This window comes from Diachasmimorpha longicaudata, chromosome 16, assembly GCF_034640455.1.
Source record: "Diachasmimorpha longicaudata isolate KC_UGA_2023 chromosome 16, iyDiaLong2, whole genome shotgun sequence".
NCBI lineage: Eukaryota > Metazoa > Arthropoda > Insecta > Hymenoptera > Braconidae > Diachasmimorpha > Diachasmimorpha longicaudata.
This window is the reverse complement of record NC_087240.1, coordinates 2,874,461-2,899,807: the sequence shown is the minus strand read 5'-3', so window position 1 is coordinate 2,899,807 and position 25,347 is coordinate 2,874,461. Positions and strand designations below refer to the sequence as shown.

The 25,347-nt window shown below is 38.9% G+C and overlaps 3 protein-coding genes across 3 annotated transcripts; 2 read left to right on the top strand and 1 right to left on the bottom strand.

Moving 5' to 3' along the window:
- Positions 1 to 6: 6 nt before the first annotated feature.
- On the bottom strand, positions 7 to 1,172 carry LOC135170018 (CDAN1-interacting nuclease 1). Its single transcript, XM_064135510.1, has 2 exons — positions 991 to 1,172; positions 7 to 885 (listed from the first exon to the last, which is right to left on the bottom strand). Exons 1-2 carry the CDS (start codon positions 1,086 to 1,088, stop codon positions 111 to 113), a joined length of 873 nt encoding a protein of 290 aa, XP_063991580.1. The 5' UTR covers positions 1,089 to 1,172; the 3' UTR covers positions 7 to 110.
- Positions 1,173 to 1,276: 104 nt separating this feature from the next.
- Positions 1,277 to 3,756, top strand: LOC135170000 (uncharacterized). Its single transcript, XM_064135489.1, has 2 exons — positions 1,277 to 1,555; positions 1,841 to 3,756. The coding sequence occupies exons 1-2, from the start codon at positions 1,501 to 1,503 to the stop codon at positions 3,331 to 3,333; spliced, it is 1,548 nt and encodes a 515-aa protein (XP_063991559.1). The 5' UTR covers positions 1,277 to 1,500; the 3' UTR covers positions 3,334 to 3,756.
- Positions 3,757 to 5,030: 1,274 nt separating this feature from the next.
- On the top strand, positions 5,031 to 23,834 carry LOC135169989 (neuroendocrine convertase 2). Its single transcript, XM_064135472.1, has 12 exons — positions 5,031 to 5,491; positions 8,772 to 8,876; positions 9,514 to 9,781; positions 10,537 to 10,574; positions 11,515 to 11,591; positions 15,937 to 16,201; positions 18,457 to 18,669; positions 20,153 to 20,253; positions 22,112 to 22,345; positions 22,916 to 23,080; positions 23,178 to 23,295; positions 23,534 to 23,834. Exons 1-12 carry the CDS (start codon positions 5,162 to 5,164, stop codon positions 23,696 to 23,698), a joined length of 2,079 nt encoding a protein of 692 aa, XP_063991542.1. The 5' UTR covers positions 5,031 to 5,161; the 3' UTR covers positions 23,699 to 23,834.
- The last annotated feature ends 1,513 nt before the right edge of the window (positions 23,835 to 25,347 follow it).

Genomic DNA, 25,347 nt, shown 5'->3' with positions numbered 1-25,347 from the left:
CCAGAGTACAAAAACATTGTAAATTTATGTATAAATCTTTTGGTTAAAAAACATCACAACCTGACAAATGTATCATTCTCACATTTCCACTAAATTAGTAAACTAAAATATTAAGATTCCTCTTCCGTATCCAATTGATAATTATCTAGCTCGATCAGGGGATTCATGTAGGTGATGTCCTCTGGAAAGCGGTCCAGAATAATAAATTTGTCCTCAATGGACTCTATTAGCTCCTCCACAAAGCCAAACCAGTAGATAACAAGCCCAGGGCCGAACCTATTCCAGTAGCTGAAGTACTGCTTGTTCAGATGTGACCTGTGGATCGAGGGTGTGCCGAATCTTGCCTTGGACTCGATCCAATTGATTACGAAGCCATTAACAGCAATGGGAACCTCCAGTTTGATATCAGGTGTTTTGTCGTAGCCCTGAACCTTTAGGTTCTCCTCAGTGAGGTACGGAATATTCCTCTCCTGGAGATAATTCTCCAATTTCACCTCGTACTCAAAGCCAACGGCACTGCAAAACGAGTCTGATATCATTCCATTTCTGTCGTCGTACAGAATACACAGATAAATTTCGTGGGCCAGTCTAGGATTATCGATATGCGTGGTGTCCTTCATGTATTTGGAGATGTCTGCCCTTGTATATGGGGGACCGGCAGTCTCGACGTATTCCTCGAGTATCATACGGGCGAGGAAGGACGGGCATACGTTCAGGGCTGCGGACATCCTCACGATTATTCCTGTGGGTACGCCTGGTCGATTTGTCTCTGTCATGTATTTGTCAAGGTAGCTGACGTTCCGTGAGGACAGTCGTCCCCTGGCGCTCATCATCTTCAGCCTTATTTCCGAGGAAATTATTCCGTGGATGGCGGTTGCAGGAACACTGGGGGAATTAAATTAAGACTGAGTAATGAAGGGTGAGTAGACGGTCCAGAAGAAATGGGGAAGTCTTGAGAGGTGATGACAGTAAACATATTGTTTTTCTTACTCTGGGTATTTATGTATCAGCATGTAAGCGCAGTCCCTCGATAATCCCTTGAATTTCTTGAACTCACTTACGATTTCTTCATACAACTGGACCTTCATCTCGATTACTTACGCTGCCCAGTCACTGAAAATATTTACAACAATGGGCCCTGTCTTGTTGCTATTGTCGTTGTTATCTTTTAGGTTAGGTTTGCCTGGGGGCACTGGCGCCACTGGAGGTGCCCCAAGGAATCTCCAGTGGTCTCCCTCGGTAAGGCAGTGACGACAGGCCGTAGACAACCTCTAACTGCGTCACCGACAGTCTTAAATTGTTGATATCCACTATTCATCCCAGATAAATAAACGGAAAAGTGTCTTGTTTAGCCAGTGACTAACAAGTTATATTCTCGGGAGAAGGTCTCGTAAACCCACTGGTCCATTGTGAAACAAAGATGAGAGAAGAGATTCAACATCTGATAGAATACCGTTATAACTAACCTGTTTGAAAGCTCTTCGAGTCTTCACGAATAACATGAATGTGAATATTAAAAATCCAATGATGCTGGACAGGAGGATGCACATCGAAGGTGAATAAGGTCAAACTTGAGTAATCGTACATGATAATGAGTATCAACGGAATTTTATTATTACCGGAATCACAGTGGAATTAAATGTTTCAATGCCCACTGACAACAGTTTACTAGTTCATTTTTATGCGCAGAGAGAAATTCTCAAATTTTTATTTCACCCCCACCATATTTTTCAAGGCTTCAAAATAAGCCCAGACCCTTCAAAATTGTCCGATTAGTCTGCGAACCCTTAACCATCTGAAAACAAAAAAAAAACCGTAACAAAAATTGTCATTTCCACAGAGAATGGATTATTGGAGGACAAGAGACCCGATCGTCATCCGTCAGAACAGAACACGCCAAATCGTTCAAAGATCCAATCCCAAGAGCCTCTGACCCAAGAGTACCGTACCTCCCCCCTCCTTCTAACCCAGGACACAAACAATGAAGTAGCCTGGGACTGGCAATCCCCGCAGGCAAAAACAAATTCAAAAAGTAAACCGGATGCCTCCAGCACCCCAAAGCGCCCCCGTCTGGTCCAGAAGAAGCGAAACGCTCATTCCCCAGTGATCTACAAGCCCTTTAAAAAGCGAATAATAAACCGACAGGACAGCGCAAGCCTCGACAAATTAAAGAGTGAATTTTTAGCCTTGAATGCGCAAATTGAGATAGTGGCATCACATGAGGAGGAAACATCAGCAGAGAATATCGAGCAGAACGAAATCTCCGGTGAAATCGTATTCGACGATGATTTCGACGATCAAAACGATGTGATTTTGATTTCGGACTCCCCAGAAGTTCCCGAAGCCCCAAAAATTACAAGAGTCGATAGCACGGAGAAGGAGAGTCTCGACGATTTGTTCAACGACTCATTCAACGACGAATCGATGCTGAGGTGTTCCCAGGAGATCGAGGAAAAGTTGAAGATTGGTCCATTGCAGCAGCCGGAGAAGACCCCAACCCCTAAGATCGTCGAGAAGCCCCAGGTGTCCGTTCCCTCGCCATCGCCCTCACGATTCAAGAAGCACAAGTCAGAACCAATCAACAAGAACTCGTCGAGGGACCTGGGAACTTCTTCGAAGGTGCACAAGGTGTCGGATTTCATTGATCTTGACGACCTGGACTTCCCCGACGATTCGTTCGATGACCTGATGAAGGCAGCATGTGCAACAGCAGCTAAATACGAGGACACGACGACTGGAAATCAAAAGGAGAAGAGATTTGCGACGTCAAGTGCTGGAAGTTCTGGCTCCAGTGCAGGAGGCAGCTACCAGAGGAAGGATCAGGACAAAATTCCGACGAAGGGATCGTCACTGATGCCGCAGAGGTCGAGTGCTGTGCAGAGAGGGGGGTTTAATGGGAATAGGGGGGCACCCGGGACTCAGACGATTTCTGGAAACGATAGGAGATTCTTTAAATCTAGGAATCGCTCGGACTCGAGTTTTGATAGTTCAAATGGATTAAGTTCAATGAATAGTTGTTCTGGGGTTAATGTTGGGGCTAGAGGGGGTAAGACAAGCTCCACCTCCGTAAGTACACAGATGGCTTTGAAAAGGACTCAATCCGCTATTGATCGAATGAATGTTTTTGTGACGAAAGACAACAGTAACTGTGGAATTAACAATTTTGACAGATTAAGGGTAAGAGACGATGGTAATACCGTCGCGTCGAGTGGATCGTCTAGGAGTCAGACCCTTTGCACGCCTGAGGAGATCGAGAAGAAGAGAATTGAGGCGATGATGAAGCTCGAGGCCAAGAGAAAAACGCAGAATACACAGAATTCGGGTAAAAGGTGAGGAAGACAAATTCCTATGGGTTTTTCTAATGAATCGTTGGAACTCGTTGCGTTTGGGACAGAACGTGAGAGGATTTGTGGGAGGATCAGTGCCTTGAAGTGCCAGTGAAATTAACAAGTGTGATCAGAGTGCAGGGAGTCCTTTGTATTCAAATGTCAATTTGTATTATATTGTTTTATATTGGAGAAAAATATATTAATTTTTTGATACTTTTGTAATTTATCCTTCAGAACAGAAAATTATATATTATTTGGTAATTACCTGGAGAACGATTATTCTTTGTACGTATGCTTCATTTTTTCAATTACTTTTCATATTTTTTCGTCTCCTGAAAGTATTAATTCCACTCGTAAAAATTGCACGCTGTAAAGCAGTCGTTTACAAAATGTCGGTGATGAAGAGAATAAAAAAAAATTCCAACCACCTACATCTCTCAATTATTTTTCACTCCACTGCATAATTCACTATTCCTTTATGACCGTTCGTGCATTCGAATGCAAAGAAGCATTCGCAAAAAATGAAAAAAAAAAAATCAACGAACGAGTGTTTCTACTCCGTAAGTAAAAATACCCACGTCTCGTCAGACGTGATGAGATCGCCAATATTTTCCGTTAAAACGAGAAGAGAAAAATATACAATTTCCACCCGTGATCGTGATACCAATGTCCAGGTGAGTTTTAAAATGATGGAAAGACTGGCTGATGAAATACGAGCGAGTGCACAGTGGTAAGTCCGCAATATTCTTCCCTCTAGTCTTTCAATCATTGTCCCTCAAGTCCGAAATTCACATTTTTCATATAGAATATGAATTCCATTGATTTTTTACCGTAGCCCAGATATGAGTTTATGTCCAGGTATAAATTACCGTCAACATACAATTTTTTATCCCGGGGTAAATGAATTCCCAGACTGAATTCATGATCAGACATAAATTCCTGTCTGAACGTAAATTAATTTCCCATGGAACTTTGCGTTAAAATCTAATTATGTTCAGAGCATGACAGACCGTAACCCTGCGCAGATTATAAATCCCTGCTGGGCCTGATTTCCAGACCTGAGTTCCTGTCCTCACCTGACTTAATGTCCTCACATAAAATAATATTCAAAACTACGTAACGATTCAGACAGACATTCACGAAATTAATTATAAATCATGACCGTTAACCAAATGCCATGATTGACTGACATCGTCTCTTCAGGGCTCCTTGATCGTCTTCATCAATCAACCCCTTACGGGCATAAACCCGCTATTACCCTCTCCTCAAAAAGATTAATTAATTCCAGGAAATGTCCCACCAATTAACATTTCCTTCCAATTTCCCCAAGACCCATTGTACCCATAAAAACCCCAGATCGACACAACGAGCTGGGGATGAAAAAAAAAAGCCCTGAAGTATCTGACCCAGAAAATAGTGGTCGTTGTCCCATTCGAAATTCCATTCTCGCACTGGGTAGCATCTGTCGTGTATCATTGAAGGTACCGTGTACCAACATTTGCACGTGGTAGACGTAAGGGGAGAGTACATCCCGCGTCAATCCACTGCGCATGCGCCTAAAAATAATAGGGGTTCCTGCAGGTGCTCTGGTGGGAGAAACAAATGTTGGAATCAATATGGCGTATGACGTCACGGGGGCGAACGAGTGAAAAGAGCCGAGTCTGGTCGGACCATTCGGCTCATAGTCGGATACAACAGTGTTATTCCTCGGTTGGAATAAAAAAGGAAAAAATATAGTCGTGAAATATAAGGGGAACGGGGGGTGGGGGTTGAGAAGTTGTCAGTGTGGTTTGGTATTTTAACAGTCAGTCGGTAGTCGGTCTCGGTCGAGCATGGAGTCTACACGTGCATCAAACATTAATGTCGACCTTGCACTGTGTCATTCGCGTACACAAGAGATTAACAATGACGATGATGACGACGAGACTCGTAATAAATTGTGGGGCTATTGTTCAGGGATGGGACGAGTCAAAATGATTGATATATCATTTAGCAAAGTTATATTTTTAATTTTATGTATTACTTTGATTAATGGAGATATGAGGGTGGAGGGAAAAGCCGAAATATTTACTAATGCTTTTCTCGTTAAAATGAAAAAACCCGCGGAGAGAAGTATTGCTGATGGTGTTGCTGTGAGAAATGGATTTGTTAATCTTGGACCGGTGAGTTAATTAATTATCTACTTGTGATCCAACCCCGGAGCATTGAGAGCCTCATTAACTTTCCAACCCTCGTTAGATTTTTTAATTGCCATTCAACGAATGACAGCTGAGGGAGAATTTCATGTTTTGATTGTTTTATTGTTTTTCGTGGACTGGCCAGCTGTTTCAGCCTCTCACCACTGGACAACGCATGACCCTTGACTGTAGAAACGATTAGTCATTTATTACGCAATTGTTGAGTGGATCGGAGGCCGGAGGTGTCACGAGCCATCCAATGGAATCCCTCGGTCACAGACCCTTATATTAGAATATCTTGTTGCTCGGGGGGGTTGTTATGCAATCTCAGTGTTCACGGAACTAGAAATCTCACAATAGATTCAAGCAACGGATTGTATTATCCCTCGGGTCTTAGAAATGGTTATTCAATGTCTGGGGGTGGGATTTGTGAGGGAGAATATGGGAATCTGGAGTTGATAGCACCGGTATTGAGATTTTTTTTTTTATATGTTTCGAGGAAATATCAGTGTGGGAGGGCTATCGATAAGGGTGGGTTTTTTATTATTTACGGATTTATATGAATTTCAGGTCACGGTGGGAATTTATGTGTGAATATAAATCTATGATTAAATGTAAATTCGAATCTAAATAAACAGGAAAAATTTTGGTTGAGCCAGAAATCCACGTCTCCCCATAAGCGAATTGAACAACAATTTCTGGACAACAAATAAACCCAGGATGATAATTTATGTTTGGACATGATGTCAGGGCTGATAAAAAATTGTGCCTCAATGTAAATTAGTTATGGGGTCGGTCTTTAATTGAATAAAAATTAAATAAAATGAGATGTCAATGTTATTGCAAAATTAGGGAGCTATTTTTTCACTAACGATATTTATACATCTACTTAAATGCAGATCATTATTTACCTGACCCCGCACAACTGGTACCGTAAATACTTGTGAAATGGTACATTTTATGATACAGAATCGTTGGTATTTTCCTGTTGTAAAACGACAGAACTAATTTTCATACCAATGAGAAAAGTACTGGGGGAGAAAATTGCTGGATGATGAGGCTGCGGGCCAGAGCCAGCCAACTTGTTCCTCACTTATTTCCTTTCCTCAGCTCATGGATAAACGAAATTACTCTATTACCATATACATCAATTTTCATCATCAGTTTTATTCACATAAATCTTGAGTCGTGTGAAGTGCATTGTTCCGAGTAAATGCGAATGTTTTATCAATTTATATTTTTCATATTATTCAGTACTGAATTAATTTTTTATTTTGTGCTGCACTCGATTATTTTAATGAGCTCGCGTTATTAAAATGTTTATCAATTGCTGCAGCATCTGGTGATTTATGTTCTGCTTCGGTGGAGGTCTTGGGGAGAATATGAAAGACATTTTCACCGCAAATACTGGCGTTGCTCAGTGAAAACGGAACGCATAAATGGGTTTACCGTTTGATAGAGAATTTCCTCAGCTGGAAGGTTTAATTAATTGATCGTTTAAAGCGCGGAAACGCAATTATCAGTCCAATCGTAGAAGTTGTCGATTTACTGATGAATCAGTGATTTTTGATTCACAATTTTCATTCAAATTTGAAGGGAAATCGATTGCGGTGATTTTGCAAAAAATTAATTACTCAATATCGGGTCGAAGAGTTGTTATCGAGGCTAATGACCTCGTGACTTCGGTTAGCAACTGCCGAGCCCCTATTTATGTCGCACCGCAGCACATGTTCAACGAGCATTTACTGCTATCGTCACATATTCCCAGAGTTTATGGATGAAATGTATCGATTGTACGCAAGTTTATTTCTTATCACTTAAATTGAAGTAAAATTCACAAACTCACCCTTCAACTCTCGTTGTGCCATCATTGATCGAGACAGGGGGCTCCATGCAGCAGCACCTGGCACCATATCCTTTAATGAATGAACTGAAAATAAAAATATTTATCTTCGATTTAATGTCTTCGTAGGCGGGGAAGTTCCCCAGTCAATTCCAGTAAATTGCCAATTCCAGGGAAATTACTTTCCTCACAGAGAATGAAAAAATATGTCTCTTTTGTTTATTTATTTTTGTCAGTTGGATGAGATATATTTTTTTTTAATTTTCCCAGCTTCATTGTGAGCAAATTTTATTTTGTTAATAGCGACATTTTCAGTAACATTTCCAACCGTCGAGCTGATTTAATATGTCCTAGAGAGATGTAAATAGCTATTGAATGGTGAATTAAAGGGCATTGAATCGTGAAAATGTCCCTTTCCATTCTCACCGCAGTTACTTTTTCTTATCTTTTTTCCGTTTCGTTTTATTTTTTTTTCAACCTCTTGTAGGCTATTCCGTTTACAACAGCATTGTCATCGATTCTGTCGGTGTAGTCTCGCTCATGGTGTGGGTATAGAAGAAAGAAATTCAGGAGGGTGGGCAGAGGTATATAACCCACGTATTGATGGGCTATGTCGGCCGCTGAGTTTTCATGTCGATCGTTACGGGGTCGTGAGAAGATACAGCGGAGAGAACGTGCAGGGGATATTCTGAATTTTTTAATTATCAAATTATTGATTAAGAGTCCCAAGTGGACCTTAGATAAAAATAAAAACTCAAAAAAACATATTTTACAAGCGATTTTCATTAAAAAAAAAATATTTCCTTGTTCATTACGATTTTTATTCACGAAATTATCGATAATTTTACGAGTTCTGGTGATTGTTGTTATTGATGTGGTTAGTAAATATCATTTTGGGTTAATATTTTGTAAAAATTAGGGAACTCGCTGATTGCTCAGTCCATTACGGAATCGATTAGGGAATTTTCCGCGACGGTATCGTCATTTTTCAGGATCGATTCAGCAAAAAATTAGAGAACTTTCAGAAAAAATTACGCAATTTTTTTTTTGAATATTTATTTCAATGCACCGGGAAATTAATGCAGCCGTAAATTGGAGGAATCGCGCCCCAGATGTCCCCACCAAGTGAAACTTTCTGATTCTAATATATTGTAGCAGTTAGGACGACTCGAAGTTACCACCGAATCAGCCAATTGTTACAAAAACTCTCTCCTAATAGTTGATCCCCCCCTGGTACGGATTCTGTATTACGTATATCCCTTGAAACCCCCTGGAGATACGAACTTTTGGGAGGACCACTAACTGAGCGAGAACTTTGCCTTGTTCCAGGCGAAGCCCCGATAATTTTATCCGGGGATGGTTTATCCTCAATCCAATGGGAATTCTCCTGATCATCATTAAGCCGTCGGTTATTTATTACAGGTACTTGGCAGCGAGACGGAGTATCACTTTATTCACAGGGCATTGCCACACGCGAGAAGTAAGAGATCAGTACCACACACAAGGAAATTGAAGATCGATCCTTTGGTAAGAAAATTTTACTGTTTGGAAAATCGTCAGAATTTCAGTATAAATTCTTGTTTAAAAATAAGTGCCTGACCGAGAGTGAATTCCTGTTTGAAAAATACCTGACGATACATTTATGACATACGTCAAATAAATAAATAAATGCATTCCAATAAATTAATAAAATTTTCCTAGGCCGATACCACTTTGATTTATCAAATTTCCGTCATTTCTCCCTTTTCGCGTTTTTTTTTTTCATGAATAATTCGACTCCACAATAAGAATAACTCCCCCCCAATGTACCAGAAATTCCTATTCGAAATATTCCCACCACTTCCCTTATCCTCTCCAAATATGGTGAATGCAAACATTGTTACCCATTCCTGTCCGTCGAGTTATTTTCGGTATTTACCCTCCTCCCATCGAAATATCCGGCTGAAGTTTCATTACAAGGGATTCCATCCCATCGGAAACTTCATCCATTCAAGATAGCGAGTTGCATTGTACCCGAAGAACTGAAGTTCCTTTAATACTTTTATCGAGAGTTCAGTAATAGGCTTTGGATGGGCTGTATAGACTACTTTCTTCGAGTATAGACCACACAAATCCGGCAACAACAATTTGCCAGTTGAATATAAAATTTTTTCATGCCCACCAGATACACACAGCAGTACAGCAAACTGGATTCAAGCGGGTGAAGAGGGGCTACCAACCCCTATCAGTGGATAATTTAGTCCCTCATTACACCCAAAAACTAATGAAGGAGCAGGCGAGTCAAGACCCGTCAGATCCCTACTTTCAGTATCAATGGTACTTGAAGAATACGGGGCAAAACGGTGGAAAACCAAAGTTGGATTTAAATGTTGAGGCTGCGTGGGCCCAGGGGGTGACAGGAAAAAATGTCACCACTGCTATCATGGACGACGGTGAGTCCACAAAATAATTATTCAACAATAACAATTAATGGCTCCACACAACTGACGATCTCTCACAATTTCCACTGCTCGCACCCCCTGAATGTCCCACCATATTGCGGTAACATACGCCCCAATAGCACTAATAAAGGTGTTGGTAACCCGATCGTTGGTTTAATGAATTCATATAATTCATTATCAGCAAAAACATCCCCTATCGAACGAATTTACACCGCTCGTTGCGTAACATTCATCTCCGGTTTAACGTCATTGGTGTAGAATTCCATCCCACCCTCCAATCGTTACAATGATAACGACACGAGTAAACACGTGATAACGAGCATAACGAGGATTATCCACGAACGATAAAGCCCGATCGGCTTCGTTTTGTATCATTCACTTTTCAATTTAATCGGATACCCGGGATCAGCTGGTTTATTTCATTCGAGTAATGAAGGGATTTGACTAAACGTATGGGCAGACGGATTGCCTTTTCATGTTAGTGATAAGTTAAATACGATTTTTCAAAGAATTCCTTCATTTTGAATTCTCTGTTGATAATTTTAACTACAAAAACCAGGAAAAAAAAATTACGTCATTTGTTTAAATAAAAATGATTTTTATACTCAAGAAATTACTATTAAAATTATTCTGTGGGTAAAATAATATAAATAATATTATAATATATATGGATTATGTATAATACAATATAATATTGTTTAAATATGTTATTTTATATTTTATTTAAACGATTTTTGTCTTTTCAGGTGTCGATTACATGCACCCGGACCTTAAATACAACTACGTGAGTCTAATAATTTATCAAATGATAATTATTCATATAAAATCCAGGGCTTTTGTTGTCCAAAGGCCATTATCATAATCACAGTCTTTGGTATTCAAATGGCAGATAATCGTGACCCTTTATCACCATAAAACACAGACCCGAGGTGAAAATACATTCGCGGGAGAAATGTCAGACCCAGTTGTTCACTGGAATGTTAAAAAATTCCAATTTCAATCTACATTTTTCATTCGTCGTTTGAGTTATAGTTGATACCGTATATCATCGGGTTTCGGGGGAGTGCTTATTTCTCGGATTTATTTTTCCACTCGGGCGAAGATGAAGAGTGGGAAATCGACGCCGTGAGAATAAATATGTTGATGAAGAAATATCAGAGGTATATTTAATAGATATTGCGGGTGCGAGTGATATAGGGGTGACAGCCTCATGTCTTTACGGGATAATATATACTATACCATAGTATATATATATGTATATATATACTATATTATATATACGATACAATATAAATAAAACATAAATGATATGAAAAAATACGAAAATGCGCATAAAAAAATGTTTCTCTCGTAATATTTGAATAAAAAATAGATTTTTAATTAAATTGGCGGGAAAATTCAAATGGCAATTCGACGAATGGTATTAAAATTCCGTACGATGTGAATTGGCAACTGGAGAAGTCAGGAGATAGCAATTTGACCGGAATTCACCGAAGTTTGTCTCTTCAGGGAGTGACGAAAGACCGAAAAAGGGACGGAAAGACTAACGAGCGACAGTATAACACCCTAGAGGCACCCCTGATGTTCCAGCAACGGGTCCACTCCAGTATCTTCAAATATAACCGTCTTTTTCCCCCTTATTGCCTTTCCAATCTCCAACCCCTGGATTTTCGCGAGCAAATTCCAGAGAAATTATTGTCCCCATTTTTACTCTTTGTTGACAGAATGCCCAGGCGTCGTACGACTTCAGTTCCAACGATCCCTACCCCTACCCCAGGTACACGGACGACTGGTTCAATAGGTGAGTGAGATAAATTTTTATAGGGAGAGAAAAATATGAGAATTTTATAGTGCGATTCCGGTAAAAATTACTGTGGGGCCTTGCAATTGCGGGGTAAACTGGAGACCTGGAGAAAGTTACTATGTTGCATAGTAAAATATATTTATCGGCTTGGGAAAACTTCTATATCGACCTCGTAAAAATTTAAAGTCTGATGATCGAAAAATATTTTCTATCCCAGAAAAATTGAAAGAAAAATTCTATTCAGAGCGAGAAAAATTCTTTAAAAATTACGTTTCGTAATCAGCCAGTCAAATCAGTATTCACTAAAAATTACGGAACAGTTACGATTTTTTTGAGTGAACGTTCCATAAATTTTCTTTAACGTTCTGGACTTTTTCTTGAAAATTCACGAAAAAAGTGCGTAATTTTTCCGTAATTTTTACTGAATTTTCTTTTGACTGACAGATTACGGAACAATCACGTAATCTTATATAATAATCCACGAGTATAATCCGTGAAAAATGCTGTTCACGTGTGGAAAAATCAAACAGTCCTCTCCAGACAAAGTCAGCGAGACCTGAAGGTGTGAAAAATCTTCCATAACTCAGAGGTGAATTGTCGGATGAAAATAAAATTGAATCACGTGTACCCAGAGCGATCACTGCTTCAAATTTATTTTCACGACATGTACACCGTGAAGAGTAGAATTATTACCGTGTCACATATTCAACTTGTCCTCTATCCCCATCAAGAAAAAAATGACATAAATAAATTAAATTCCAGAGGGAATTAACTGTCCTATTCAATCATAAAATTAGTACAAATCAATTAACGAAACAAGTCGACACTGAATTCCACAAAGTTTATAATATTTCATAATTAAATTCAAACTTTCGTGATAACGTCAAGAATTCCCCGGGTTCTATCGGAAATTCGTTCGATCAATATAGAGTGAGAACGTTATATTGAAAGCTGCCATAAAATGGAGAATATTTAAAATACGATATTCAACTTGGACATCAAACGCTCCTTAACTGGAGCGTGAAGCCCGCTGGCAAGTGCTCGAATAACCTTTTTATTCAATGAAATCGTGACTGTGATGAACATTAAGATACCATTAAATTTCTATCCCACCATCGTGAGGTGGTTATCGTTTATTTTTTATCACTGGGTAGAAAACCTACGTTCCAGGACTCTATATCGCACCATAAAAGATAACTATCGTTGACTAACACTTTCATAACGTTGGAGTACACCGCAACAAGATTGTTTACACCAGGACTTTTTTCATTATCATTCTATTCCCCGAGAGGTCAACATTCCGATGAAATCGGAGAATCCCCTGTTAATTATCTAACGAATTTACTAAAAAAAATTATCGACTGATCGAATGAAAAATTAGGATTAATAATTCGACTCACGTTGACCCACAATTTCGACCCAAAATCAATCATTAATTTTTAAATTAAATTCTATGAGTGAATTCCCGATTGAGGATGGGGTAGACCTACCGGTCAATAGACCCTCTCTACCAAGAATTACCCTCCAGCCCTTGAAGTGGGGTAATCTAAGGGATTTACGTGTCATCCACGAGAAAAATTCTCGTGACTCTTCATAAAGTACTTATTCCTCTCGACTCCACATCCCATCACCTCATCACACCTGTCAACCGAGCAAATGTCTGCATGTGACATGTCATACGCATTACCGATGTCTCATCGACCCTCAAGAAAATGAATAAAAAAATAATACAATGCAATAACGTGGGTGTGCATTGATGTCAAGTTTGCCATCAGAAAACCTACGCGATTACATCGCAACCACACATTGATACCCCCACCCCTCGAGGGATGATGGATGGCAGTTACTGACGTCATAATTACCCGTCTCGAAAAAAAAATCAATTGAAAATCTGCCGGCGGCGCGTGTTTGTGAATTTAAATTCAATCACCGAGTGACTAACTTCGTCTCAATGCTCCCCTCTCCATCACCCTCTGATTAGTGATATTGATTATCTACGAAATGAATCAAAGCACTTATGACGCTCCTCGAATTGTTTGTAATTCCGACTAAAGCAGTCGTCATTAGTTCAAGATTGCTTGTGGAGTTTCTCGTGGTTAGACACTGATTATATCCAACAAACTCGTGATCTATACGACGGAGTAATTTTCCACGTCAGGATGAAAGCCAGGGTATTGAATGAATTTTCCATGAGGCCGACATGAATAAGACAACACTCATCGGTTCTACCCTAACAGGAGATGAGGAAAGCTGGCCGACAGTCGGCCGACGGTCGGCCAGCATTGGTCAAATGTCGGCCCACTGTCGGTCATTCCTCATCTCCTGTTAGGGTATAAAGTTGAGATAAAGAAAAAAAAATCGTGTGCGGAGATGATGAAATTAAAATTTCATTACCCAGTATTTTATTATGGGCTAAATTACTCCCCTCAAATATTTTTCCATTTCTCATAACTCTAATTGAATTTTCCCATCGATATCCCGATGAGGTCTGACACGTGAAAATCAAGGGGGTTTTAACCCCCGCTGAAATACGCAGGTCCACATGACCCTCATTCTGACCCCTACCATATGCTCACCATGACCTTTCCCCACGCTTCGATCAGCTAAAAATTAAACCACCCCCATTCGGGGTGCTCTCATCCCCTCGGTTGGGGTATTGAAGTCTCAGCAACTCTATTCCCAAACTAAAAAAAAATTCCTCCCCTCCCTGGTACGATTCCCCCGGGAAATACACGATCTCGTGTCGCCCGACGAACGAGGGAACAGAGGGAGAGGTGAATACTTTCCAGAGGGTCTGAGCTGGTCTCCAACGCTTGTCTTACACTCGACGAAGACCACTGACGTCAGAGCACGAGCCATTCTATCCTTCAGCAGATGGTATACATATAGCCTAATACAAACACTCTCACTGGGTAGAACGAGGGGTGGTCACTACTTCCATCTCGTTTTCCCTGAATGCCTTCTTGAGCACGCTGATCACTTCGTTTCCAATGGATTAAACTTAATTGCTCACTGGATCCACTAGTCCTCTATCAGATCTTGTCATAATGAATTTCACGGCTGGCTATCAGTTCCGTTCTTCACGATATTTTATTTGAAATCGATGGAGGAGTTAATCGCAAATGTACATTTATATCGAGAATTTACTGATTGGAAATGAATTATTGGAAATAATAATTCTGTAAATAATTCAAACTATTTCTCTACTTTATTAATTAACTCAAATAATTGTGCTCGAAAGACACATTTGCTCTGTACCGATTCCTTAGAGGAATTAACTAGATTTAAAAAGGGAGACAACACCCTGGACCTTTTGGTCACATGCTCTCAAAGAGTCCTATTCATTCCACTTTGTCTACATATTTAAAATTAAACCTAAACATCATACCTCATACTTCTCAGAATTCCAACCCATAAAAATGTTTGTTGGAGTTTATATTTCGAATGTTTAACAAAAATTAATTTTCAAATGGAATGAATGGATCTTTGTATGATTGGTATTTCCTTTATTCTAGTGTTTTCACTTGAGAGTGGAAATAATTTTTATGAGAAATAATTCTAGGAAGTTTTGGAGGTGATGTATGTGCTCTGTTTTCTGAATGAATACAGAGGTGCATGAGTGGGACCATTGTTGATGAGACAGTCATCAGGTCCAGGGTGTTGTATCCCTTTATTCTATTAGTTAGTTCGTTGATGGAAACGAAGCAGAACGGTCGTCCCTTTACAGCTCATAAAATAAAAGATATAAAATAGAATTCACACTTTTCATTATTGAACCTTTATCCCATTTCCAATAATGTTTGTTGGAATATTTGAGTACAGTACTTTCATTGTCCTACAAAAATCCCTCGACACCTCTTTTATTTCTCTGGGAAACAGCTCTACTAAGGGACTAATTTACGATCCGTTGTACTCCGCTTTCGAGACGGTTTAATCCTAAACATATGCTGAATGTTTCTTCGAGTCATAAAACTGTTTTTCTTTTCCCTGAGAGCGTTTTCCTTTTGATATAGTTTTTAGTCTCTGGACAACGGTCCTCTAGTCAAGACGTGCCTTCCTCGTGCTAATAAAGAATATTCTAAAAAGTATTTTCACTGTGTCTCAAATAATTTGATCATTTACACCCATATTCCAATAATATTTTTCAATTTAAAGTATAAACACTCAGAAGAGAATGAGAATAGATTGATTTTTATTTCCTACATATTTATTTCATGAAAAATCCAACACCGACGTTTTAATGAAGATAAAAATATCGCATCTGTTCTTCGCATTAATTACCAGACAGTCAATTATTAATTTGCTAATGGAATATCCCTGTTTTTAATTTTTTTTTTTTCAGTCATGGAACACGGTGCGCCGGGGAGGTCGCTGCTGCTCGTGATAATGAGGTTTGCGGTGTGGGTGTTGCATATGACTCGAAAATAGCTGGCATACGAATGCTGGATCAGCCCTATATGACGGATTTAATCGAGGCGAATAGCATGGGCCATGAGCCTGATCTCATAGACATCTACAGCGCCTCGTGGGGACCTACTGATGACGGCAAGACCGTTGATGGGCCGAGAAATGCTACCATGAGGGCCATTGTTCGTGGGGTCAATGAAGTATGAGACTATTTATCACGTTAAGCATGAGGTTGAAGGGTCATAATATAGAATTCCATAGATGGTATATATATATACTTCTATATACAATGAAACAATAATTTATTCACTGGATAAAATAGTTTTATCAACACAAATAATTTTTTTTATCGAAATTAGACCTCCAGGGGGTGAACCCTCGGGTCAAATGACAATCAACCCCTTTTTGTGTCAAGTTTTGTTGGAAAAATTAACTTAAGACCCGAATTTTTATGGTAAAACTAACCCTCATCTCTTCTTTCATCCCCTGGAGGTCTAATTTTACCCAAAAATTTATTTTCGTGTAATTATTTATTCATTATTTTACGTTAAATCATACTCATCATTCATTTTTACCCTAATTAACCCAGAGGGTCAATTTGACCTTCTTGACCCATCCAATTTATTCTTGCGCAATAGCACGAGTCACATTAAGGATCATATTTCATCAATAAAATCGCATTTGATCGGTAATTCTATCCAAACAATTTTCTTTCTGATGCACTCCCTCATGTGACCTTTCTATAATCTCCGTAAACAACCCTCAACCCTCCCTCAAACTAAACACCACTACTTGTTGTGCATTATCTGGAATTACCTGAGAAAGTGTGACCAGTGCTGATGCACGAAGGTCGAGAGAGTAAATTTTCCCTTGCCTAGTTTAATGTGGAGGGGGGGGGAGGGGGTTGGTGGTGGTGAGGGGGTGAGGTTTGTTGCCAAGCAACACCTCCACCGATAATATACGTCAGAGACACTACCGGGCCTGTGATTATACCAAAATCACATGTTTATTCATGAGGATAGTCTTCGATTCAGGGTCAAGGCCCCCTCCCCCCATGATGTAAATTAAATATAGCATCAGTTCGTAGTCTAAAAATAGATTAACGATAAAATTTGAAATGTTGTTTTCCTTCAGCTCAATCAAAGTTCAAGGTTTGATTTTGCTATGGGGTGATGGGCCTAAATATTTATGTAATGTATGATGTTTTCAAAGAGAAAACTACGTGTCATATTTGGCGCCAGTTGGGGCTTCGGAAGCAGTGGCGCGACACCCCATCGGCATAGCCAATGTCTTGATACATGGAAATGTAAAACCACCCACGTACCGACGGCATGGGAAAGTCAGGTTTCGTATCGTGACTCGTGCGTCAGTGAATGTCCACATGTAATGTTAAGTTAATGAAAAATTGAGGATTCGTTCTACTGGATTTCCCCTTTATTTGGGTTTCGTTGGTCTTGAACGGGTGACAATGAGGTAATGGATTGATAGGAAATTTCTGGGGGTGTTGGGTCAAGTTTAGAGAGTAAAGAATTATTATATGGGACTTGTGTTATTAGTTAAAATTACTCTGAAACATGTGTCAGGAATAAACTCCACGAGTTTATCGCATCTTGTTTTTTTGGCTTCACAGAAGGAGAGAAAAATCTGAGAATTTTTATAGTGTGATTACGATAAAAATTATTGTTGATAAAAATTACTGCAGGCTTGAGAAAAATTACTGCAGGTCTGAGAAAAATTACTACAGGCCTGAGAAAAATTACGGTGCTGCATAGTAAATTTTCTTCACCGATTTAGGAAAATTTCTATATCGACTTTGTAAAAATTCAAAGTCTGATGCAACATTTTCCATGACGAAGTTCAATGTCGGCAATGATCGGCTACATTCGGCGCTCATCGCTAACCAATCATAATGAGTTACGGAAAAATTGCTGTTTGGCACAGTAAAAAATGAAGGAAGGCCCAATAAAATAAACTGAAATGCGACGGTCGAAAATTTTACGGAACCGCCACGGAATTTTTCCTCAAAATTCCGCAATTTTTGGTGGAATCGACTATCATAAATTACGGTACTATCGCGAAAAAATTCCCCGTCGATGCCGTAATCGCTGAGCGAACAGCGAGTTCCGTAATTTTTACGGAATATTTCTCCCCCTCCAGATAGGAATTTTTCAAAAATTTCTATCAATTTTTCAATTATCCTCAAATAAAAAAACATAAACCTTCAAATTTTATAATACTGGGATAACAGGAATGTTTACGTGTCCGTAAAAGACATCCCCCTGCACTTCGACTGTTCTCCCCGTCCCTAAGACCTGTTTCGCTCATCCCTCGCAAAAGCTCGAGAGTTCATCATTCCAGACTTTCCAAACTGCCCACATTTCATTCGGAAAACCGCCTGCTGTGTAAATCTCCCTGCGACTGTTCCCCATTCATCCAATTTTTCCATTACCCCCAGGGTCGCCGGGGTCTCGGTAACATTTACGTCTGGGCATCTGGAGACGGTGGTGAAGAGGACGATTGCAATTGCGATGGTTACGCTGCCAGCATGTGGACCATTAGCATAAACAGTGCTATAAACGACGGCCAAAATGCTCACTACGATGAAAGCTGTTCGAGCACACTTGCCTCCACCTTCAGTAACGGAGCTAAGGACCCAAATACTGGCGTGGTAATTACCTATTCTTAATATTATTATATTAATTAATAAAAAAAAAATGTAAAATAATATTTTAGTCCAATATTTGAACCGATCAAAGGACTAATATTTTATCCAAATCATTAAATAATTTTTAGAAGTATATATACATATATATATATCCACCTGCTAGCTGCCTAGATAAAAAAAAATTATAAATATATTTTACATTATAAAATATATTTATAAATATTACAATAGATTTTATAATTTATAAATAAATCATAAAATAATTGAAAAAAAATATATATATATTTTAAATTATAAAATATATTCATAAATATGACAACAGATTTTCTAATTTATAAATAAATTATAAAATAACTTAAATAATTAAATATATCTATATTTAATTATTTTTTATGAGAAATATTAGGCTCGGAATTAATGAAGACATAAGCCACTCAGTATTTTCTTCTCCCCTCGATGTCTCATTCCTTTTTCTACTGTTGGATTGAGAAATGGGTCTAGAGACAAGTGACACAGGTCACAGTACGTACGGAGGATAATAAGATCAAGGGTCGTGGAATACTCCCCTCTGGGTAACCAGCAGTACAACGTTCCTCAGGAGAAAAAGCCTTTTCCATACTCTTGCGTCAATGTTTCACTACAAGGTAGATCCGGAGGTCGTTAGGAAAATTCCTGTGATTTTAGGTGAACCAGGGGTGACCGGGGTAAAGTCGGGTTAACGTGATTTCGTGGGGGTGGATGAAAAAGGTGAAGCATTCCGGGAGAATGTTCAGTGAATGAAGAAGAGACTGCGGCGTTAATTCCCTCTTTACGAGGGTGTTTCCCTCGGATTCCGTCTGACAATCGCAGGGCGTTCCGGAGCACAGTCTGGGGGGTTGTTAAAATTTCTGTAGATCAAACAAAATAAATATTCGAAAAATAATCAAGACGTCAATTTCCACTTTACGATGCCATTGCCCTAGGACTCCGTCTGGCATTTTACCCCACCACTTAAATCACGTCGTAAAATTCCGCAATTTCCCGGGAAGAATCGATCCCGCTATTCATTTAATTTCCTCAATTGCATTGGAAATTACCGCTGGGATTTAATTTAAAATTCACGGAATTTCAATGGTTAATTTAGCGAGGGTTTTCCCGGGTTAACCGCAAATGTCAGATATATCATGTGGATTCCAGGGTACCGTATAGTAGATTCTCCTTTAAAGTGAATGTGTACACTTGGGAGAGGAAGCCTCGTCTCACGGGGGATTTTACCCGTTGAATCTAGTCCTGAGTCAACCCTGTAATTCCACTCAGTAGGGATTTGCATTACCGATTGCCTTCTGTGATGTACAGGGCTGACTGGCCCTTCCCCGAATGTCATTTTTCCTCCCCCGGGCCCTTATCAGTTGAGGGAATATAATTTTTTTTAATGTGTAGAGGGCAAAATGGGAGGGAAAATAAAAAATCTCCCTTCAACTTTCCCTAAATCTGTTATTATTTCCAGGCCACCACCGATTTATATGGAAAGTGTACCACAACTCACAGTGGAACGTCGGCAGCAGCCCCCGAAGCCGCTGGTGTATTTGCATTGGCCCTCGAGGCGAAGTAAGTTCTGTTTATCAATAAATTTATCATACTGTGTACATTTTTATTTTTAGTAAATATTCTCCCACACCTACGGGGTAAACTATTCATATCAGTTGGCTATTTATGATTCTGCCACCCACTCCATTGTTTGCAGGGAGATTTTCCAATAGCCGAACGATATTCAATGGATATTCTGGGTTTATATTTATCGTTGGACTAAAATCTCGTGTTTTTAGAGATCAATTGTAAGGGAATTATTTTAGGCGGATTATTTTTGTATTTTATTGTATTTTTTTTTGTATTTTTGTGCTGTAGTTTTATTTTATGGTGACATTTGTTCGGACGGCACCGGAATGATATCCACATTTTTTACTTCCGGGCATTTCACGGTGGCCCATTTACAGGTTTCAACAGTCGGGTGTGAAATTTTTTGTTGCTTTTTTTTTATTTATTAGTTTATAGTGATGAACCAGGTTTTTTGGTGCTTTTATCTGCTTTTTTGTACGTCCCTTGAAACTGTTGTCGGAGGGGGATGAATAATGACCTTTTGGGGTGTCCAAGTGCATTCTACGTGTTATAGGATTTGCTTGAGAATTTTTTCCAAATTTTTACCAATTTTTTTATCCGAATTTTCTGGGAAAAATTTCCGGTTAAATTGTGGGAGTCACTTTCTCCGCGCGCGGTGTTAATATTAACATCCAGGGGAGTGTTAATTACTGAGTATGTTTGGAGATATTTGTCGGGATTCGAAGGAAAATAGCACTTGATTTACTTTCACTCACGTAATTTTGTTATCATGTTGTTTGTGGTCGTGATTAGAAAATAACGAAAATCCTAGATGAAACGCCCGCGGCAATGGAACCATAATCATGCTCATTTTCATTTTGAAAATGCAGGTAACGAGATACCTCCATCACCATAAGCATATTCCCATTCACGACGCCCCCATTCGCCGGTTTTAATTACCGGAGATTAGAATTTATGGTGTGTCTATTCTCTGTGTATATAGATTTCTGTGTAGTTAGAACAAAATTATTCGATTGTGAAAAGCAGTTTGACCTTTCGCGACACCAAAGTGAATAAAATATTTTCAAAAAATACTATTAAATGTCGAGTGGTGAATTTAACAAAATTGAATTGTGGCGGACAAATTATTCCGAAATCAAAATATTCGACGAATAAATTTCGTACATGGGGAGAAATACTTTGTAAAAATTACGGAACTTGCAAGTCGCTCATCGATTACGGAATCAGTATCGTAATTTATCAGTCGGTTCAGTCGTAATTGATCAGTCGATTCAGCCAAAAATTATGGAAATTTCAGGCAAAATTGCGAATTTTTTCTGTCAATTCAGCCAAAAATTGTGGAAATTTGAGGAAAAATTGGCAATTTTTTCTGAAATTGTCCGAAATTTTACGTGGCAGTTCTGGAAAATTTCCGACAATCGCATTTCGCTCCAGAATTACAGAAAAATTACGTTCCTGTTCCATAATCTGTCGATCGAAACAATATTCGGCAGAAATTACGGCACGTTTTGGACTTTTTCCTGAAAGTTCACTAAAAAAATTCGTAACTGTTCCGTAATTTTTACCGAATATTCTTTTGACTGGTAGATTACTGTACAATCACGTAATTTTTCAATAATTTTTCTCTCCGTGTAACGACCTTTGCCGGAAATCGCACTGGAAAATCTGTGTCCGCTATTTTCCTCAACTCCCCCAGTGATCCTGATAAAAAAAATATTCAAAAGCCCTACGTCAGCCCGTGATATCAAGGGAGTAAAAATTATGCCCATTGACACAATCGAATTGCGTGTGTCGAGATATCCCACCCCACACAACCCATTCAAAAATCCATTTTCTATTTATATTTCAGCCCCCAGTTGACGTGGCGTGATATCCAGCACCTTACAGTCCTGACGTCCAAGCGAAATTCATTGTTCGATGCTAAAGGTCGATTTCACTGGACAATGAATGGAGTTGGCCTTGAATTCAATCATCTGTTCGGCTACGGCGTGCTTGATGCTGGCGCCATGGTGGCACTGGCTAAAAAATGGAAGACAGTCCCACCCAGATACCACTGCGAGGCAGGATCGGTGTTAAATAACATGTAATTATTCCTACAATTTCACCCCCTATTTCCACCATTCCACCCCATGAAGAACATATGAACTTACAAATAAGGAAAGAACATTCAGTAGAAATTAGCGTACCACAGTGAAATTTATTGACCGTTTGCTAAAATTTCCTCGACTTTTTGAGGAAAAATAACCCAACATGGGGTTAATTTCGGGTTAAAAAATTGGTAAATAACCGAATGTCTGAGATATTCTATCCCACTAACAGTACATTTTCCTACAACGAAAAACTTCCTCGACCCTTCGGTAAAATTTCCTTGATTTTTTCAAAAACAAATAATCCAAAATCTGGTTAATTTTTCTCAAAATGATAAATAACCAAATGTCTAACAAATTTTATCTCACTAACGTTACATTTTCCTACAACGAAAAACTTCGTCGACCATTTGGTAAAATTTCCTCGATTTTTCAAAAAAAAAAAAATCCAAAATCTGGTTAATTTTACTCAAAATGATAAATAACCGAATGTCTAACAAATTTTATCTCACTAACGTTACATTTTCCCCCAACGAAAAACCTAATGATCATTATTTTCGGTCTAGGAAAATTCCCAGCGAAGGATCAATTTACCTCAGCATAAAAACAGACGCGTGCGCGGGCACTGACTACGCTGTCAATTACCTGGAGCATGTACAAGCTGTTATTTCGGTAAATGCAACCCGACGCGGTGACTTGGAGCTTTTCCTTACATCACCGATGGCCACGAGGTAATTAATCCCCCCGAAACTACCCCCGAAACTACCCCCGAAACACCCAGCATTCGACGTCTCCCGAAGAAGTCGACTAAATAATTTATTTTCCCAGATCAATGATTCTAAGCCGAAGGGTTAACGACGACGACCACCGGGATGGCTTCACAAAATGGCCGTTCATGACTACTCACACGTGGGGAGAGTACCCCCAGGGGACCTGGTTACTCGAGGTAAGCGAGATTTCTCCTCCTCGAGGCATTGATAAAGAAAATTACTGCGATAACTATTCTGCCAAGGGCCTAATACCTGATAATGTCCTGGAAAAAATTAGGGCGACAAAATGGCGTCGCAAAGGTCTCGGAATTTCCGTGGGATCGAGCTGACGTAAAAAATTATGCAATTGCCGTCAGCAAAATAATTGTTCGATTTGAGAGGAATAAAAATTAATTTTTTAATTTCATTGTTCAGGTTCGCTTCAACTCGCAAGTACCTCAGAAGGGTTGGATAAAGGAGTGGACCCTAATGCTTCACGGTACGAGGGAGCCACCGTACACTGGATTATCCGCAGCTGATCCCCATTCAAAGCTCGCTATTGTGAAAAAAGCCCACGAGGAGCGTTCGAGTGCAATGTAACGATCAGCAAAATCATGATAAAAACAATTATATGACAGATAATATAAATAAAAGGAGAAACAATGGACCGAAAGTCATTTCCGCGCCAAAGTAAAGCAGATATATCATGACGGAGATACAAAATTACCCCAGCGGATGTAAAATATTTATTTATTTTTAGACTGTCCCAATTTTCTGTTGAATTCGTTGATCAATACTTTGTGTCGTGTCTTCCTCGGTGATATTAAATTTACGAGACACAATAATTCAAGCCTCTTGTGTTTCGTGAACGAATATAACTCTCTCTCAGTTTCAACATTTTTCTACTGCTTTGTAATTTTTTATTTGAGACACACGACATTATTTAATTATTCATCAATTTTTTTATTAATCCTGACGCAAAAATCTACTCTTTCGATGTCTATGTAATCACACGCGTTAGTATCTGTCTTTAAAAAATTAGAAAAACGCTAAAAAAATGAGAAAAAATATATAAAGATAAAGATGGATCTGCAATTTTCCTCCTCCGTCGCACGACTTCCGTGTGACGTTTTTTTTTAATTACCATTAATTACCAATAATTACCAATAATTTGTGTCAACGAATCGCACAAAACTGTCGTATATTTGGTTACATGACTAATCGACGTGCGTTCATTCAGAGGGAGAAAATATTTTGAGGGTGGGCCCTCAGGGCGTCTCCCACCCTGAACAATATCATTAGATGGTTCTGGTGCCATTGTTATTATATAGACTAACAATGGGGAGACCCTCGTGATCCTTCTCCTGCACCCCCTTTCCAGCGAAAGCCAAATTAATGAATTAAAACCCACGAACCGTTTTGTTTGATTTGTTAATTAATTATTTTTAATGAAGTCATTTTTATTGCACCTCTACTCTTGGGAGAGAACAAATTCAATATTTTAGTGAGCAAAGTTACGGTGATAGGGAGTGTCCAAGGGATGCCACAGAACCCTCAGACTTCGAATTCGTATAAATTTATCAATTTGTTCAGATACATATCTCGTACGAAAATGCGAAGATTGGTGAGAGGAGCCGTCGACCATCCAAAATAAACTATGTTATTTATTGTATAAATTAATACTTATTCATGTGTTGACTTGTGTTGATTAATCATGGAACCAAACATTAACATTTCGATCTCTCTTTTAACCTGATCCCAATAAATTAGACTTATAGACCATTCATATCGAGCATTAAAATATTTTCTCCCTTGTTTGGGTTTCCTACATTGTGATCAAGCAGAAAGAAATGAATAAAAAAAATTTGGGAGCAAATTTCAAGAATTTAAAAGAAAGTTTTTTTATCAAATCACATTGAGGAGGAAAAAAAATTGGTAATTTTTCCAAATTTCCCCCGCATTTATTTGACTTTACCAGCCACATGGCAAATATCAGTATTAAGTGTTAATTAAAAAAATTGTGAGCTGTAAAACTATGTACTTGTGACCTCAGAAATTATCACCACTAAATATAAATTAATAAAAGGCAATTGAACATGGGGCAGAATAGTAAGGAAAATGATCCCCATTTGAGTGACTACTTTGTCTCATGCTCTGACTGATCTGCAATGAATATAATAATTTCCCAAATTTGTTAAGAAATAATTTACGTTTGTTTATCGTCGTCGGTGCTAATTGAATATAACTTT

Excerpts from the sequence above, each read along its gene's own strand:
- LOC135170018 (XM_064135510.1), bottom strand. The coding sequence starts at position 1,088 with ATGAAGGTCCAGTTGTATGAAGAAATCGTAAGTGAGTTCAAGAAATTC. Across the intron at positions 886-990 it reads CTGATACATAAATACCCAGA|TGTTCCTGCAACCGCCATCC; the intron begins GTAAGAAAAACA and ends TAATTCCCCCAG.
- LOC135170000 (XM_064135489.1), top strand. The coding sequence starts at position 1,501 with ATGAATGTGAATATTAAAAATCCAATGATGCTGGACAGGAGGATGCAC. Across the intron at positions 1,556-1,840 it reads CAGGAGGATGCACATCGAAG|AGAATGGATTATTGGAGGAC; the intron begins GTGAATAAGGTC and ends TCATTTCCACAG.
- LOC135169989 (XM_064135472.1), top strand. The coding sequence starts at position 5,162 with ATGGAGTCTACACGTGCATCAAACATTAATGTCGACCTTGCACTGTGT. Across the intron at positions 5,492-8,771 it reads GATTTGTTAATCTTGGACCG|GTACTTGGCAGCGAGACGGA; the intron begins GTGAGTTAATTA and ends TATTTATTACAG. Across the intron at positions 8,877-9,513 it reads AATTGAAGATCGATCCTTTG|ATACACACAGCAGTACAGCA; the intron begins GTAAGAAAATTT and ends CATGCCCACCAG.